This window comes from Miscanthus floridulus, chromosome 9 (genome assembly GCF_019320115.1).
Source record: "Miscanthus floridulus cultivar M001 chromosome 9, ASM1932011v1, whole genome shotgun sequence".
Taxonomy (NCBI): Eukaryota; Viridiplantae; Streptophyta; class Magnoliopsida; order Poales; family Poaceae; genus Miscanthus; species Miscanthus floridulus.
The window spans coordinates 141,359,216-141,378,997 of record NC_089588.1 but is presented as its reverse complement, the minus strand read 5'-3'; the positions used below and the strand labels follow the sequence as shown (position 1 = coordinate 141,378,997).

Below are 19,782 nucleotides of genomic sequence, written 5' to 3'. Positions count from 1 at the left end.
GATCTGGTGAGAGGAGCAGCTATGGCGGCGCCACGCCGTCGCCGTCGCCGTCGCCGTCGTCGTCGTCACCGGCCCCGTGAGATTCCTCCCCGCCAGGCTCGACTCCCTCCCAATCCACCGGCCCTCGCCAGATGAAACATAATGCCTACTTAGGCCCTGTTTGGTAGGGCTTCCACCGGCTCCAGCTTCTCTGACGCATTCACTATTCATGCATTATTTATAGGAGCTGTTTTTCTCTCTCCTCTCTCCTTCTCTCACAGAGCCCGTGGGGCCATATATATGTCTTGCCCTTTATGCTGTCCTATCATATGCCCTGTTCTTATTTTAGACACCGTTTTTCTTCAACTCATCTATCATTTCGGCATTTGTTTCACACGAATAGAAACAAGAAAACGACATGCTGTTTTCCTTTCAACGATGAGCGGCATGAAGTACATTCCATTAGTTTTCTTAGTATGCGTCGAGTGTAGCTGCTGCATCTTGTTTCACTTGCCAAGCCAAGCGTCCATTCAGACAACCAACACTTCATCACAGATTCACAATACGCAAAAACTTCCTGAGCTTTATATAATAATATGTACCACAAAAGAATATATCACTAACGGACCCAAGGATGAAACGAAAACAGTGGTTTCTTTAGGGAGGTGTATCCCCTTTGCCAGAAGATATAATGTCATTAGAACAAACAATGTTTCACCTTAATAGCATACACCATCCAAACATAAAGAGGAAAACCAAATAAATTCCAATAACAAATTACAATACCATGGGATGTGAACGCATATATGTCCATCCCTATTTATTTTTCAAACATGAATAGCAAAAATACGTATGATAATAAGAAATTACCCACTCTCGAAACCAACACAGCATGTGTCAGTGACTTATTAAGTGCTCTCTGGGCAGCACCGATATCTTGCCATTTTCAAGAAGTGATGACATGATCAACAATTACCTTCAGTCCATGGCCATTATTCTTCAGATCATCGACAAAGAACTTGGTTGTTTCGTCTGCTTGGTCATTAACTCTGAGATGCACCTCTTTGAGATTTTCCAGGGTGTCAATGCCGAGCAAACCTTCGAAAGCGCCAAACCTCATATCAATCATCTCCAGTGATGGCATTGCATTGTCGCTGAAACCTAGCTTTGGCACAAGAGGGGCAAAGAAGCGGAGCAGTTTAAGACATGGGAATCCACCAGGAACAAATATCTCCCCATCGGACTGTTCTTTGTTCTTCCCGAGGATCTCCTGTGTGTCCTCATCCAGTTTCACTGCATTCAGGGAAAAGGTGAGCGAAAACAATGACTTCAGGGCGCAGATGAGCTCCAAAGTGTCAGTCCGGAGAACTGTTAACGATAGGGTTAACTTGTTCAGCATTTCTAGTTTATTGATCCACTTTGGGGGCTTTTCTAACTTTCCAGACAGCTCAAGGGCGATGAGGTATCTTGGAGGTGCTGACATGGTGTCCAAGGAGTTGATAAAATCAGAGCCTTCGTCGTTTATTGCCAGAGTTTGCAAACCACAGCTGCCAAGGTACTCAATAGAGGAGCGTAGCTCTTTGAATGTGTCACCATCCTTATTTATGCTGAGCTTATAGATGGCAAACTTCCTTAATCCTGTCAACTGATGAAGGCCTGCTACAGCTGTTGATTCCCCAATGATCTCAATCCCTGACAATACCCGGAGTGATTTCATTCCATCCTTACTTTTTTCCTGTGGCAAAATACTTTTCCTTGAGTCCTTACTTTTGTCTTGAGGCAACCTCAATCCCTTCCTTGGGTTTTTATTTCCACCAAGTATGCTACTGATTCGTTTTAGCTGTCCCACAGCCTTTGGAAGCTCACCAACATTTGTCTCCCTTATGTCAAGAGTTTCCAAATACTCAAGCTTCTCAATCCTTGAGGGAATCTTGGCAATCTCTGTCCGTCGAAGGCCCAAGTACTTCAGGACAAGCATATTACATATGTCATTCAGATGTTTCTCTTTCAACCCCTTCCAGCCCTCTAGATCAAGCACTTGTATTATTGCATTATTGAATGAATGGAATGGCAGTTGGTTCAGGCTCCCAAAAATGGTCAATGATCGAACCTGAGATAAGTTCATACCTTTTGTTGAATTTCCATACTTGGAACCACTGCTCTGCATTGAAAGTCGACCGACTTTATTGCTAGGTGCTGGCATCATCCAGTGGCTACCTACTACAGTAATAAAGTTCTCTTCACTCGACTTGGCCACGATATATTCAAGGACCATGTCATGAACTTGAAAGGTTTTTACTTTCCCATTGCTGCTGTGCTCCACAGGACGTATTATCTTTCTTCTTGTGAGCTGATTAAAATATGTCTCTGCAACTTCCTCCTCTGTCAACCCTTGCTTCTCACTAACAAAACCTTCAGCTATCCATCGCCGGGTCAAACGTTTCCTGCTAATTTTCCAACCCTTTGGAAATATGCTCAAGTACAACGAACAGGTCTTGAGATCTGCAGGCAAATCATTGTAGCAACAGTCAAGTATCCTTGTAACCCCATCTAAAGTAAGAGAAGTCACAGGTTCTGGAAATAATGATTTGCAGACTTTTTGCCAATCATCACTGTGTTTGCTTGGGTTGCAGGCAACTAGGCCAGCCATGGTGACTATGGCCAAAGGCAAGCCCCCACATATTTTCCAAATCTCTTCAGGGACATGGTTCTGAACTATCTCATTATTTTTGCTGCTTTTGGATTCAGAAACACCTTGAAAGAATAATCTCTTGGACTCATCATCAGTGAGAAAATCAACTGTATGCAGAAGGTCAATTTTTTCATTTGGGGAGCACGTAGCACCAACAGCTTGAAACCTTGAAGTCACTATTATTCTATTGCCTCTGTTATTCTCTGGTGGCAAACAAATTCTGATGCTCTCCCATGTCTTTGCAGACCATATGTCATCAATTAAGAGGAGATACCTGGGAAGAAATAAAATACAAAACACATATGAGGAAAATAGGCACACTTATTGGTTATGGCATTAGGATAATATTTTTTCAGTGATGCTCCTTCCATGTGTTTTACATCCTGATAAAAAAGAATGACGTTTTGAACCTTTTCAAATTTGTAACAAAATCAATGTTTATGTAATTGAATTGGGATTAAACAACCCAAATTCTGAAACTTTATAATTCAATGGATTTCAGCCTTGTTTGTCAAAGCACCAGCTTTGGATTTCTGGGAACTGGGTATTTTTTGTTCCAAAAATCTATAGAGCTCATGTTATGGAAACACCAGAGTTGTTTGGTTGAAATGTGTTTGGTTGAAGTGTTTTCTTTCTATACTGGACAAATAAAATAAAGTGTTAAAATTTTTGATTTTGTCACACCAACTTCAGATATGATGTGAAAGCCAGACATGTAGTTGTGCCAAATGGGGCTGTCATTTGTTGTATTTTATTAATTGCTAGATTGAATTTGAATCAAATTGTAGTTCGAACCCCATTTTGAATTACTGAAGTCTGAAGTCCAATTTCCACAATCAAAATCCTTATCGGTCCAATACCTTTTGAAAGGTCCTTGTTTGGTTTTGGTAATTGAGTGACAACCCTAGGTGGACTAATTGTGTTTATATGAGATACACAAGTACTTAGTCCACAGGTACACGTGTGTGAGCAACATATGTCATGGAGTTGGAAATGGCTCGGAGATGTTGCAAAACTCACACGAGATGATAAAGGAGCTTATTGCATATGAGACATGACATGGAGTCATGTGACTAAGGTGGAGAAGATCAAGACAAGACTTGGCTTGACGGACCGGTTGCAAGCGTGAAGGGCACGTTAGAGGCTTTGAAGCGATGGACCCCGTGGCGGTGAAGCTTGAGCAAGACATGGCGCCGATGGACGAAGACAACGGTGAAAAGCAAGTGAGGTCTAGATCGATGAACCAACAAGGTCACGTGATGATATGAAGTGGATCATATCATTTGTTGATCAAGATTGGTTCATTTGTTGCATCAACAATGGAGGAGATGGAATGGAATGCGCAAGGCAAAGGTATAACCTAGGGCATTTTATTTCACCGGTCATAGGTATGTAGAGAAGTTTATGACCGGGTTTAGAATAGATGGTTGTACTATCAAGAGGGGCAAACTTGTTTGCATATCGGTCATCTAGTGCCACTAGAGTGATCTAACTTTGCATCATTGCTAGGATCGAGTGGCGTGGCAAGTTGAGTGGCTAACTCCTTAAAAATGTTTGTGAAAAGCTAACACACGTGCACAAGGTGTTGCACACTTGTTGGTGTTAGCACATTTGCAAAGGAGAAGAAGTTGGAGTTAAAACGGATCAACTCAGTGAAGAAAAGGAGGCCACTGTGAGTGACCGAACATTGGCCTTGGTAGGACCGGTGCGTCCGGTCAGTGGCAGCAGTTGGGCGCGGTCTCGGTCAAGTGACCGGACGCTGCACAGTAAAAGTGACCGGATGCGCAGGGCCTGCGTTCGGTCACAGGCGACATACTGTGACATAGGCGGCGTTGGAGTTGGCTTGCGGGCGTAGAGCTGATTGGACACTGGTCTGCGTTCGGTCGTACAGGAGCGGACGCGTCCGGTCGCGGTTGAGCGGCTCTGGGAGCTCTCTGGACTCGACCGGACGCTGCCCCTCCTGCGTCTGATCACTTTGAGCAGTGCGTCCGGTCGCAATTTAACACGTGGCATGAAGAGGACTAGCCGTTGAGATCACGCGGCCTGGCTTGAACGCGGGTGCCATGTGGACGGCTAGGAGTGACCAGACGCTGGCTGGGTGCGTCCGGTCAGTGTGACCTGTGCATCCGGTCACGTCGATTTTCGTCCAGTGAAGGGGTAACGGCTATTTTAGCCTGTGGGGCTATAAATAGAAGTGTTGGTTGGCCTTTGGCCATGAGAGGAGCAGAGCTGAGCACACTAGAGCCTTGGTGGCTTGTGTGGTGGTGCTTGGGAGCCCTCTAACTCACTCTTGCTTGATAGTGTTCATCTGATCGAGTAAGTGAGCGATTCTAGTACAATTGCATCGTGAGGTTGCATCGAGTGGTACTAGGTGGTTGTCTTGCAAGCCGGTGGTGCTTATTACTCTTGGAGGTTGCCACCTCCTAGACGGCTTGGTGGTGGTCTCCATTGAAGCACGCAAAGAAGATTATGCGATGCTCCGGAGAATTGATTGTGAGGGGGATTGTGCTTACCCCGCGGGAGCAACGAAGAGCTACTCTAGTAGAGCGAGACGCGAAGGGCGACAAGTGGTCCGGCTGGATCAAGTGCTAGAGCTTGTGGTAAGCACTCCACGTGGGAGACTGTGACTTGCGGGTCACCACTAGCAAGAGGACCGGCGGCAATCTTGGAGCTTGTCTCAACGGGGACTAGCGTGCTGGCAATCACGTGAACCTCGGGATAAAAATCACCGTGTCATCCTTGTCTTCTCGTTGGTTTGCATCCTCGTTATACAAGCTTGTATTTACTTCATTTACATTATGCTTGTGTAGTTGCTGTTGTAATTAGTTATCTTGTGTAGCTTGCTAGTTACATTCTTGCTTGTGTAGCATAGAAGTAGCTTCCTTGCGTGACTAATTCGGTTTGAGTAACCTTGTTAGTCACATTGCTTATTTTGTGTAGCTAAATAATTTACGCTCTATAATTTGGCTTATGTAGCCTTGTTATTGAGCATTGCTAATGAGCTTAGGTGGCTTTGTGCTTTTGATTACTAGCATGTGTAGGAGCTCCCTCGTTCCTTGAAGTACTAGTGAAATAGATTTGTGTGATCTTGCTTCTAGAATTCATTAGGTGAGCTCTAGCTGGCCCAGCACCTTTGTTGCCTAATTATGATCTTTATAAGGTGTTTGTAAACTTAGATAGAGGGTATAGTCTTGGCTAGACCGATAGTTTTAATTCCGCATTTGTTTCGGTAAGCCGGCGCGATTAATTTTAGAAATGACTATTCACCCCCCTCAGGTCCACCATCTTGACCCTACACCTTTTTGTAATACAGCTGAACAATCTAGTCCCTGATGCTTCTTTCATTTTTTATCTTCTAATTTCCATTCACTTTCATAGCCCCACCAAGTCTAGAAGATATCCATTTCACCTCCTTTGATTAGAACATGAGTCCAACTTACCTTCCCGAACTACAAAACCGAAGATTGACACACCTATTAAATTATTTATTTTTCCAGCCTATGGGGTTTTGAGGGCAATTTTATCCTATATGGTGCCACATTAATGATCCTAGTATGCAAGCTTGGTTTATCTTCTGTTTCCTCTCTTGTATTCCTTCATAGTTTGGTCTCTATTGTGCCCATGCTTGGCCACGACAGTACTCCATGACATCAAGAACGAGCCGCCACTATAGAGGCCCTAGTATCCACTATGCCTCTAATATTGTGAACCACCAATTTTGACGACACTTATAAGAAGTTGAGGTGGTGCTACCAAGATACATTTCTAGAGTTTCTTTAGACTATGAATGAGATATACCTTGTCATAAAATAAATCAAATGGATGCCATCTAGATTAGATGGATGCTCATCCAAACTAGGGTTGAAGTAAGCAGCAATAAAATCTGTCATCCATTTGTACACAGACTAATTGCTTTTTCTCTCGGTTTCTATATTGCATGGGTCAGTTCACACAACTAGTATTGTTGTGTGCTTAGCTAGCTGCTCTTGGATGCCGATGGCGTCTGCCAAGAAAGCAATTGAGTTGGTCTATATGCCCTTCAGCCCATCAAGTAAGGATTTGAGTGACTAGAGTGCATGGGTCACTACAAAGTGGGAGTGTGGGAAGCATAGTGGCAGTAACCAGGTTTATGAATTTCCACCAAAATTAGCAAAAATGCTTCTACCGCAAGGACATGGTAAAAACCCATACCATTCATTTAGTCTTGTCCATTTTAATCTTTTTTTGCTCAACAAAGTCCACATAGATAAATGTATTCCCAACTATATAAGCCTAAGGACAAAAGCTTAGTAAAGGGAAGTTTCACTCCTTTCTCCTTAGCCACAACATGCACTCCTCCCTGTTTTTCTACATGTGTTGGTGTTGACAACCAAAAATGTCCATTTTGTGAAGTTGTTAAAATATGAAATGGACTTCACCATTCCGTTCCTCTCGTCGAGACGGTCAAAAAACATATATGGAACGTCCAATTTGAAGTCCGGATGAAGAAGTTATGCCCTCGGAAAGATGCCTCGTTGTTAGGAGTTCCGACCCAAGTCGGGACTTCTGGGAAGCCTGAAGAAATCTGCTCAGGTGTCTGGGGTTATCCCTACGTTGGGAGTTCCGACAAAAGTCGGAAGTTCCGACCTAAATCAGAACTTCCGACGTACTTCCGACATACCTGACAGAAAAGCCTGTTTGGATCTGGCCTTTTGGGGTTATCCCTACGTCGGGAGTTCCGACAAAAGTCGGAACTTCCGACCCAAGTCGAAACTTCCGACGTACTTCCGACGTACTTCCAACATACCTGACAGAAAATCCTGTTCGGATCTGGCCTTTTGGATTCCGATCCGAACTATTCCAAACTCGTGGGAAACCTAGAAAATAAGGCTTGGAGAGGTTTCCTACTGGGATAAGACCACCCCCTCTATATATATGAGAGGATCATGGCCGATTGAGTACCCATCTATCCAATCGTCAAACAAATCAATCTACTACCTCTACTCCAACCCTTTTACCCTCTTCTCCAACCCCTATGCTGTTCATCCCTTGATCCGACGACCAAGGATGACGCCCTAGGCTTGCCGGCCGACCTAGGGCAACCCGACGACGTCCTTGTCCTGACGGGGTCCCTCCCGGGCGAGAGCCTCGACGGTTTCTTTGCTAGTTTGCCTGAAAACTAGCCGGTTCTTCGTCATGTAAGCACGTTGGTTATCCTTTGGTGGTTTACTTGTAAACCTCTCTGTTCTTCACCACGAAAGAGTGACATCCTCGCTGCATTCTTTGGTTTGTAGCGGCCCGGGCGTCCAATGCCCTGTTGGTGTTTGATTCGGATCACTTCCGACGTCAACACACTTTTTGGCGACTCCGCTAGGGACGATTGGTTCGGCTATCTCTTATAGCCGATATCTCTGACCTAGCCTTACTCCTCATTGATCTATCTTCTTGAGCTCGCCATTATCGTTGCATCTGGCCCAAAAGGCCGATCGCATCTGGTGTTGACCTCTTGTTATCTTGTTTGCGATTTTGCAACAAGTTGCGCTGCTTATCGGAAAATTCAGCAACGCGGTCAAGTTATAAATCATGAAGTACCAAGGTGTTGCATCATAATATTACTACAATCACCCTGAGGTACACCTTGCAAATACATCTTATGATCTTAATAGTTATTTTGCAAGTTCTATGAGCTCTCATGTTGGTGTTGCTAGCTGTAATGATACTAGATCTGTTACATCGGCTAATACTTTTATTAATGCTCCTCATCATACACATCATAATTATGAATATTATGGTCAAGAGCCAATGCGTGTTGTAAATTCTTCGAGTTTTGATGCTACTAGCAACATACAACATGTAAATTGTTATTCATCGGCTATAAGTTCACAATATGTGGTTCCACCACAAGACATGCCGATGAATGAGAGAAATAGCTATAACAATGCTAATTATTTAGCCAATTGCTCTGAAAATTCAGCACCATATGCCAATGCTCCTATTCATAATTCGGCTCCATATGTTACTCCAAACTCAAGCCGAATTAGTGAAATTTCAGCAAGGCATCCGAGTGCTAAAACTCATGATTCGGCTCCACATATTGCTAATAATTGTAGCCGAATCAATGAAAATTCAGCAATGTGTGCACTTGCAAACAATCATGATTTGGTTTCATTTGTTGCTCTCAAATCAAGCCGAATCGATGAAGATTTGGCCCATGCTAGGAATCCATATGGTTCCTCTAAATGGAATGTGCCCACTTATCATAGACCATACCCATTATACTATGATTACTTAAAAACTCCTAATGGTTGGTGGGTACCTGATTTTTATGAATTTAGTGGTGAAGATGATAAAACCACTATGGAACATATTAGTATATATCTCTCACAGCTGGGTTTTGCCGGTAAAGAAGACTATATGAGAGTGCGAAATTTTCCTTTATCTCTCACCGGTATTGCCTTTGCATGGTTTACATCTTTGCCACAATGTACTATTGGTTCATGGTCTCAATTAGAGGAGCAATTCTATGAATATTTTGGAACGACTAATAAGAAAAGTCCGATCACAGTTGAGTCATCGGCTAAAAGAGGATTGCTAGTGGGCATGAAAGAAATAATTGATTCGGATATAAGCAAAGGTTCGGCTACAAAAGCCGAACAATACAATATCCTTTCCGAATCAATCACATCTCAAAAAACAAGTCTTGCTATAGAAAAGCATGAAAAACGCCAGAAACTAGCTAGACTTGATTTTTCAGGAGCTAAAGAGGTTGTACACTTATCTAGTAATTACCGCATCATTTATGGAGATCAAGCCCCTACAAGCAACAAAGGAGGGCTGCTTGCCTGCTCAAAATCGGCTGAGCCGACTTCAAAGTCAACTGAGCCGATTGTTACCTGCCCTGAGTCAGCTAGGTCGACTGCCTCTACTACCTTCCCTAAGTCAGCTAGGCCAACTTCCCAGTCGGCCAAGACAACTGCCCCTGCTAGTGCCCAAGTCGGCCTAGCCGACTTCCAGTCAGCTAAGCCGACTTTCTTGGTCTCGGCAGTTGCTGATGCATCTTCGGATGATTCGGCACCTATTGTTGATCATTCTCTGGAGAAGAAGAGCAACATCATGCAAATCAAGGACGTGCACTTTTCCAACGTGATCAACAAGGTAGAAAACACAAATATTTTGCTCAATTTCCAATCTGGTCATACTATTTCAATTTCTGCATCTATTAGAGATATCCTTGCTAATTATTGTAATAGACCGATTGAGAATAACAATTTATTTGTTGATGATAAAATAAATTCAGATTCTATCGGCCAAGACATTGTTCCATATGGCAAAGCCAATAGTGGTAGTTCATCAAAGCTAAAGCTTCCTATAAGCAATTGCAAAGGTGTGGTCGAATGGATTGATAATAAATCCGATCCATTCGTTTGCCTAGCTTTAAAGCCGACTCCACAAAAGAATTGCCTCAAGAAATCAAAGTACACCTTTGACTTTACCTTTTGTGATCATATCTTTGATATCATACTTAAGAATAATTTTATTAGAATCATTAGTCACAATGCTTTGCCATCTATTCAAAACTTAGAAGAGCTTACATATTGCAAATGGCATAATTCATCTGATCATAATACTTCTGATTGCAATGTGTTTCATCGAGTCATCCAATCGTCCATTGATAAAGGACGATTGAGATTTTCTGAAGCTCAACACATAGACCAATTGGATTCAATTGGTCTTGATGGCAAACAGGTTTTGAATCGGCTTGCGTTAGCCGATTCACTCAAAGCTCAAAGCTTGAACGCCCAAGAGAGAGATGTGGAGCCCCCAAGTGAAGGCAAGGTTGTTGTTGATGAATTGAAAATAGAAGATATTCCAGAGGACAGCAAAGTTATCATAGTTTCAGAAGACACTGGGGGGCAGCTATAATCTCTCCAACCAAAGCAAAAGCTGATTGATCTCGTTGAGCAAGGAGAATCGGCTAAGGATCCTCCTTTGGAGCATGTCTGTCAAGATGGGGAGAAGGAGGATGCTCGTAAAGCTAATGGAGGTAAAGGCCATGACAAACAAAGAAGTAAAAGGCCAAAACTCAGCTTCGAGGAACTTCTAGCTAAATATGAGAAGATAGGAGAAGCAAATGTCACCAAGCGGCCAAAGAAAATCCAATTATCAAAATTGCCTCCAAACCACAAGTCTCAAGAGTGGAATTGGCAAGGAGATAGATCTCACGCATGCAGCAGCAACATATTCTCCTTTTGAGCAGCCAATTACCATGTCATATGGACCACAGCCCGTATATTTTCATCCTTATTCATCTTGGGGCTGGTTTGATCAAGAGGCACATGTTTCACCATATTTTAGGCCACAATATATAGAGTATGCAGCTCCTAGACATTCAGAGATATCATCATCTTGTAAAGACCATTCTGATCAAAACCGGTCTGGAGCTCAACCAAAGAAGAAAGTGGTAAAGCAAGTTTACCGCATGAAGTATGATGGCCGAAAGAAGAAAAGTTCAGATATGAAATCAACTATTGAAAAGCCGATTACATTGCTGAAAAATTCGGCTATTGATGGCAAAGAAGTGGGGAAATCATCTATTGATATTGTAGGTGCCAAATCTGAACAAAAGAAGGTGGGAGTGCCCAAAATCAAGAAAGATTTGCCGCTATCCAAAACAGAAATAAAACCGATATGCTCAATCGGTTTACCAAAGTGGCAAGAAAATAAGTTACAGAAGCTTAGTGCAGAGAAGCTGAAAGAAAAAGGCTTGGCATGGGTGCTTAAAGAAAGAATTCAATCTCAAAAGAATGATGCTCAAGCAAGTGGTGCAACAAAAACAAAGGAGAGGAGATTCATGAAACAATTGCCAAGTTGGAGGTTTGCACCAAATCAACAAAATCATTGGTCATGGCATCATCGATACTCTCTGCCTATGCCTATGTGGAATTCATCCCCTGGTATGCATGGTTATCCCTTAGCTCCTTATTTTGATACTTGGTGTGGATCTTTATGTTATGGAGGGTTGCCAAATTATTTTACTTACCAATGATCGAGAGCCGAAATATTTTGTTTCGGCTATGCATATTTATGTGGATGAATTCATATGGCCGATATGTTGATATCGCCCTTAGTGTAAAATATAGTCGATGAATGCTTGCAACCATCGTGCTATTAGAAAGCCCCCATGGAATTTACTTTGATGGCCTTAAGGCCCGGGGGGGCGTGATATATGCATTTTGATTTATTTCATGGATGTGACAATATGATTAGTCGGCTTGCAAATAAGGCCAAGCTGTTGGCATAATCATTATTTCTCACAATGGTGCTATTGGAGACATCAAGCCAATTAAAATTATATCTGCACCAACATTTGAGATGAATGTGAAGTTTTCTTATTCGGCTTGGCATATTGCAATCCACGGGGTATAACATGTTGAAGCCTATGGTGATTCCTTGCTGGGGGTATAGCAAGTTGCTAGTGAATTTCAATGTTTAGAAGGATCACTAAGAGCTTGTCTTGATGCTTGCCTTGATGTTATTGATTATTTTGCCGAATTTCGAATTCGGCATATTCCAAGGCATGAAAATCAAAAGACCAACATGGTAGCTCAACAAGCATCTGGCTATGATGTCAATGGACATAATTTCCATATTCAAGAACAGCCGATGCAAGAAGATTTCAATTTTTCCTATGTAGGTACAGACCAGTCGGCTAAGCCGACTAACCAAGCTGGCTCAGCCGACTACTCTTCTGCTGTGGCCAAGTCGGCTAAGCCGACTACCCTAGTTGGCCAAGCCGACACCTCCAAATCGGCTAAGCCTACCGGTCCTGTTGGCTCAGCCGACTCCCCTATGACCAGCCCGGTCAATTAGCTTGAGAAGCTATCAAATCGGCCTGATATAACTTCTAGTGATGTTGGGGCCGATTTAGAAGATTGAATGACTCCCTTGTTGAGATATCTACGTGATCCAAGTGCCAAAATTGATAAAAGTGTTCGGCGAAGCGTTTTCAAATATGTATTGCATAATGATGAGCTCTATCAAAGAACCGCCGAAGATTTGCTGCTTAAGTGCTTGGGATCAGATCAGGCAAGAGCGGCTATGGGAGAAGTCCATGAAGGCATTTATGGTATGCATCAATCGGCCCCAAAGATGAAGTGGTTATTACGTAGAGCCGGTTTCTATTGACCTACTATGATGGCCAATTGTTTTCCTACTACAAAGGTTGCGAAGAGTGCCAGAAGTTTGAAAATATTCAGCCTATGCCTGCTGCTGTGCTTCATCCTATCATCAAACAATGGCCTTTTCGTGGTTGGGGGCTAGACTTCATTGGCCAAATATATCCCCATCTTCGAAGGGACACTGATTTGTGTTAGTTGCTACGGATTACTTTATTAAGTGGACTGAGGGAGTTTCTTTGAAGAATATGATACACAAGTAATTGAGTTCATTACTGAGCATATTATTCATAGATTCGGCATCCCTCAAAAATCAACTATAGATCAAGGGACATCGTTTGTGTCTAAAGAGGTGAGGGAATTTGCTGAATTATATAAGATCAAGTTCTCAATTCATCTCCATACTATGCTCAAGCCAATGGCCAAGCTGAGTCTAGTAATAAGACTTTGATCAAGCTCATCAAAAAGAAAATTAAGGAGAATCCAAGGAGATGGCATGAAGTTTTGTCTGAGGCTCTATGGGCACATCGCATTTCAGGACATGGTGCTACAAAGGTTACTCCTTTTGAGTTAGTATATGGTCAAGAAGCCGTGTTGCCTGTCGAAGTGAATTTGGATGCACACAGGCTTGCTAAACAAAATAATTTATCAGCTGTTGTGTATCATGATTTGATGATGGATAACATCGATGAGGTGACTGATGTGAGATTAAAAGCTCTCAAGGAAATAGAGAAAGATAAAGCTCGAGTTGCCAAAGGATACAACAAGAAAGTCAGGAGCAAATCCTTCCAAGTGGGAGAATTGGTGTGGAAAACCATACTACCAATTGGATCGAAGAGCAATCAGTTTGGCAAGTGGTCACCGAATTGGGAAGGTCCTTACAAAGTGGTCAAAGTTATATTCGGAAATTCATATGTACTAGAGACATTGCAAGGTGAATGTCTCACGAGAGCATTCAACGGGAGGTACTTGAAAGGGTACTTTCCAAGTGTTTGGCAAGAAGCTAAAGTGCTCTTCAAACAATGGCCGATACATGTATCGCCCTTAGAAAAAATGGCCGATGTATACATTGCCCTTAGTCACTGAGCAGCCGATGTATACATCGCCCTTAGTCACTAAGCAGCCGATGAGATGGGTATCATCGCTGTTTGGTTTTGAATAAGTGTTTTCAGGTTCATGCATCATTCACCTGAAAACAGGGGGGCATATGTTGACAACAAAAAATGTCCATTTTGTGAAGTTGTTAAAATATGAAATGGACTTCACCATTGCGTTCCTCTCGTCGAGACGGTCAAAAAACATATATGGAACGTCTAATTTGAAGTCCGGATGAAGAAGTTATGCCCTCAAAAAGATGCCTCGTTGTCGGGAGTTCCGACCCAAGTCGGGACTTCCGACTGTCCGAAGTTCCGACGTGTGTCGGGACTTTTGGGAAGCCTGAAGAAATCTGCTCGGGTGTCTGGGGTTATCCCTATGTCAGGAGTTCCGACAAAAGTCGGAAGTTCCGACACGTACTTCCGACATACTTCCGACATACCTGACAGAAAATCCTGTTCGGATCTGGCCTTTTGGGGTTAGCCCTACGTCGGGAGTTCCGACAAAAGTCGGAAGTTCCGACCTACCTGACAGAAAATCCTGTTCAGATCTAGCCTTTTGGATTCCGATCCGAACTGTTCCAAACTCGTGGGAAACCTAGAAAATAAGGCTTGGAGAGGTTTCCTGCTGGGATAAGACCACCCCCTCTATATATATGAGAGGATCATGGCCGATTGAGTACCCATCTATCCAATCGTCAAACAAATCAATCTACTACCTCTACTCCAACCCTTTTACCCTCTTCTCCAACCCCTATGTTGCTCATCCCTTGATCCGACGACCAAGGATGGCGCCCTAGGCTTGCCGGCCGACCTAGGGCAACCCGACGACGTCCTTGTCCTGACGGGGTCCCTCCCGGGCGAGAGCCTCGATGGTTTCTTTGCTAGTTTGCCTGAAAACTAGCCGGTTCTTCATCATGTAAGCACGTTGGTTATCCTTTGGTGGTTTGCTTGTAAACCTCTCCGTTCTTCACCACGAAAGAGTGACATCCTCGCTGCATTCTTCGGTCTGTAGCAGCTCGGGCGTCCAATGCCCTGTTGGTGTTTGATTCGGATCACTTCCGACGTCAACAGTTGGATTGTCAGCTGGACCGCAACCCCCACAATCCTACTAGTGGTTGGCCTAGATCGCTTTGTTATGGGAGGTCAATTGTCATCGTTGAACCTTTGCCCCTATCACCAGTCATCAGACATTGATGGCATGAGAGGAAGAGTGTGTGTGGGAGGACTTGATGTGGTAGGTGCAGATGCTGATGGTTTGGGTAGTGACATTTCCATTATTGATGGCAACACTAGAGGCACAACCATCAAGAATGAAGGCAGTGGAATGGCAACTAGTACTCTTTTATCCCTAGTCTTCCTTTTGGGACCATTTCCAACAACGATGGATGAAGGACAAGTGGAACGAGGTGGTCGAAAAAAAGAGATGTTACCGGCATCGGGCGTCATGTGGATGGAGGTGCTAGAATCCATGATCCAGTTGGTGATGGCAGGAGAGGTTAGGTTCATGGTGCTCAAGGAGTTGGCCAGTAGAGGCTGTTGATCCTAGGAGCCTATCTAGGGAGACTGGGGGTGCGCCTATTATACCTGCTGCTATAGGCGTGATGGTTACAGGCATTATAGGTGGAAATCCCAGTGATAGAGAGACACCATAGGGGATTAGGGGTTGGGCGCGCACCATAAAAGCCTGCTAGGAAGCACGGTACCCAAAGTGCCCATCCTGAGGCACTGGAGGAGGACCACAGAGCTATTGCTGGCCGCTAGTGGGCCCCATAGTGAAGGAGCCCACTCAAGGAGTTCTAAAGGAGGGCCGATGAGAGCCACCTTTGCTGTTGTCGCTGCCCTTACCGCCACATCGTTGACGCCTGTTGCCGCTGGTGCCACCAGACTAGCACATACATTGTTGTGGTTGGGGCCGGTGGCAAAAGCGTTGTTGGAGTGTAAGGCATGGAGGAGGTGGCACATGGGAGATGTTGGTGGTGGTTACCTTCTGTTGTGTAGTAAGGAGAGCTGTCAATGGCTGAGGGGGGGGGGGGGGGCAGAGTGAGCTCCTCGAGAGTGAGGTCATTGCGAACCTCGCTGAAATTCGGGAATGGACGGGTGTGCTTTAGAAGGGCCTTCATGTGGTCATATGTGGCGTTGAGTCCATGAAGGACATTAAGGACGACGGTTCAGTCATGGATGACCTCGCTGAGGTCACGAAGAACATCAGCCATGCCTTTCATCTTGTGACAGCAGTCATCGATGGGCAAATCACTCTGGATGAATGCATGGAATTTAGCATCTAGGTGGAGAGCACAAGTCTCGTGGTTTCCCAAGAACTGTTGCTCGATGCTGATCCAAGCGTCACGCGCCGTGCCTCCACAGACACGAATGGTGTCCTGGAGATCTATAGTGATGGTGCTGAATAACCTGGACAGCACGACGCAGTCCATCCGGTGCCATGAAGGAAGCCGAGGCGAGGCACATCGAAGAGGACACGGTGGACAAGGGTGTACTGCTGGAGACTCAGCAGCACCAAGTTGCGCCATCTGTTGTAGTGGGAGGATAGGGGATCGAAGACCACTGGCACAAGGGAGCGGATGTTCTGGACACCCGCAGCTTGAGCGTGGAGGTTGGCGATGATGGCAGCTTCATAATTGGGATGAGTGTCGTCGTCGCTGATGTTGGAGCCGTCGCCCTCAAGGTGCAGTGGGGTCAGTGGCGGATGCACGATGCGGGATAAGGGGGGGCTAAAACAATGGAGATGTTGATTTGCATGAAGATTTAATGATGAAATCAAGCTTTTGCTACAGTGATTAGGCTTGAAATCAAGACATTAGGGGGGGCTGGAGCCCCCCCCCAGCCCCCCCTTTGGATCCGCCACTGAGTGGGGTGGTGCTGTCCTAGCTGCGGCAGCCTCGTGTTTGAGGTCCATGACCACAGTACGCTCGTCATCCAGGATGGCGAGGGCTGCACGAATGTGCTCCAGAGCGGCGGTGGCTGCCGTGATAGCAGCTGCAGCGGCCCTCTCCAATGCAGCCTGCTCCTTGGCCATGGCGGCGGCAGCCACGTGTTCGGTCTCAGCTGCGTGTTTGCGCTCAGCCTGCTCAGCAGCAATGGCCATGGGTGGCTCAGGAGCCATGGAGGGAAGACAAAAGAGGAGGGTGCGGAAGGAGATCACAGGATCTCAAGAGTCTCTTGATACTATATTAGAGCATAAACAAGCCAGTATATTCATTAATATTTGAAGAAGGGTTATGTTGCAGATATTAGACAAAGGCTAAACTAGAGAATTAAGAGGTGGAAAGTCCCAAACCCAGGAGCGGGCAGCCGACACAGTTATAGCAGGTACTCCCTCTATTACAAATTCTAAGTTGTTATGACTTTTCTAGATATATTTCTTTTACTATGTATTTGGACATAGTATATATCTAAGTGCATAGAAAAATCTTTGAATAAAAAAAAGCCAAACATCTTATAATTTGGAATGGAGGGAGTATTAAACATGCTAACATATTAGATTATTGTTATGAAATAAATGTATTAGACAATCAACAACATCAACTAGCAGGTGGTGCCAAATTGGTCTAAAGCATTGAAATACACATAATGGAAGAAAAAAGGGAGCAGAATAAATATGCACATCGCTAACTCAGTGACCGCTATTACGGTCCTGCTTGACTAACTGAAGTGGTGAGCAGAAACAACATAGATAGGGTGCCCAGAAACTTGAAAAATATGAAATTGAAATAGAGAATTGTTGTATGGATACATGTAATCTGGGTAGATCACAAGAGTGAAAAAATCAGGTAGTTTATTGATAAAGAAGCAAATAATGATTTGAGGGTACCTCTTATCAGCCAGTTGCCTTTTCAGTTCGTTGACAAGTTGATCATGGTCCATTGTCTCAATCTTGATCGGCTTTACATGAGAGCTCCCATTATTGCCTTGCTGCCTGTGAATTTGGATTAATGGCACAACTCGACTCAATTTCTTTCTAATCTGTGCCACCAGTTTCTTGTCCTCCGGGGTCCCTGGCTCACTGCCTTGCTGCTTTTGATCTCTGTCTTGCGGCATTACTTGATTCAGAATGCTCCTCATGACTGCGTCTTGGTCATAGTTCTGGGACACGGTGATTGATGCCCGGCACTCAAACTCATTCCTGACTTTCCGGTACAATGCTGTGGCAATGGTGGTCTTCCCCACACCCCCAAATCCCACTATGGACAAAACAGCTCTCTCATTAGGATCAATTTTGGTGGTTAGCCACTTCTCAAGTTTATCCATGTCAGTAGCGACCCCCACAGGCTCCTTCATACCAATGAGCTGACGGGCCGCGACCTGATGTTCAGCAATGTCATATGTAGCTGCACGAACACCAGGTCTATTGCTAGTGCCGTGTCCTGGGTTGTTCACTCCATATCTGCTGCGGCGTTCAGCAATCTGTTGCGCCCGGACCTTGAGGTCAACAATTTTGGAAGCAATTTCACGGCGAGGCCACCATGTCCAGAGCTCGTAGATTCCAATGACTATCCATGAGCATGTGAAATCACTGATGGGCTCATTGGGGAGGCGGTGGGCAAAGTCATCTATGCAGTCCTCGCAGTCGTAGGCCATGTCACGGATCTGCTTCATCCAGTCCTTCATCCTGTTGTCTTGCCCTTCGGGGGCGGAGCTCAGGTCGCGGAGGAAGGCCTGCATGCTGGCAAGCTCGTCATTGATGTACTGGATGTCACCACGAACCCCCCTGATCAGAGAATACTCCTGGGCGAGAAGTTCACCAAGCTTGCCCAGGAGAGATTTCATGGTTGCTTCTGAAGCACCAACCACCAACTCCATCTTCTTGTTCAGTGTGCTTTTCTTCACTACAAATTCCCACAAGAAAAGATCTCCCACTGATGCAGGTGTTGAAATATACGAGCTGCGGAAAGTTGAGATCAAGCACAGACATTGACAACTTCACTGTACACCCACGGCCTGCTCTGGTGGACAAATCAACGAGAAGAGAAAAAAATGTAAGGGTCATCACCAATGAGCATTTTATATATAAGAAGCATGTAGATTAACAAATTCCTTGAATACTGTCATATAAAACGATTCTGTCGTGAGATGAACATATATGGAATATGTTAAATTTAATCTCGTCATTAGAGTATCTGCATGTTTATTTTTTATTATGTTATTTTTTAAGGTTCACTGGGGGAGGAGAAGTTCCCCACCTGAACGTGTGTATTGATTGATCGTGCCCAGAGGCAAACATTGTTTAGGAATTACATCATTTTGGTCATAATTGATTTTTTTGGAACGTCCTAATTGATTTAACTGTGAATTACAGATACACACCATATGTGAGCCCAGTAAATCAAATCTCACATATAGCTACAAAAAAGGGTAATATCAGAAGACAATGCTTATTATATAGCGTATTAGTATAAAGAATACAACCTCAGAGTACAGACAGCGGAAAGACAACTCCGATCTTCAGGTGAAGACTCCACTTTCACAGGGACTGGTTGATCACAAGCCAAATTTCTCCAAACTCTATCAATCTGGTACCCATCCGGGATTTTTTCCAAATATGTGAAAAATAAAGCAAGCGTAAATACATGTCGTACTCAACAAATATAACATGAACAAATATAACATGAGGTTCATGAGGCTCAAAAGGTTGACACTGGTTTAACTGCGATTAGCTTTTAATTGTCACAATTTTAGCATAGGATTAGCAATAAATTTATCACAAGCCCATATAAACACATGATCAGGTAAACATAAATAATGAATAGCATAAACAATTAACCATTAATGAGCATCTTTATCATCAGTATCATCAGTGTTCTTCATCTATTCCGTAAGGGCTCCAAGGCCGCTCGTGACCGTG

The 19,782-nt window shown here is 44.1% G+C and overlaps 1 protein-coding gene across 1 annotated transcript; it reads right to left on the bottom strand.

Annotated features, from left to right (window-relative positions):
- Positions 1 to 637: 637 nt before the first annotated feature.
- LOC136483137 (disease resistance protein Pik-2-like) lies at positions 638 to 19,450 on the bottom strand. Its single transcript, XM_066480228.1, has 3 exons — positions 19,347 to 19,450; positions 17,752 to 18,883; positions 638 to 2,945 (listed from the first exon to the last, which is right to left on the bottom strand). Exons 2-3 carry the CDS (start codon positions 18,738 to 18,740, stop codon positions 926 to 928), a joined length of 3,009 nt encoding a protein of 1,002 aa, XP_066336325.1. The 5' UTR covers positions 18,741 to 18,883; positions 19,347 to 19,450; the 3' UTR covers positions 638 to 925.
- Positions 19,451 to 19,782: the final 332 nt, after the last annotated feature.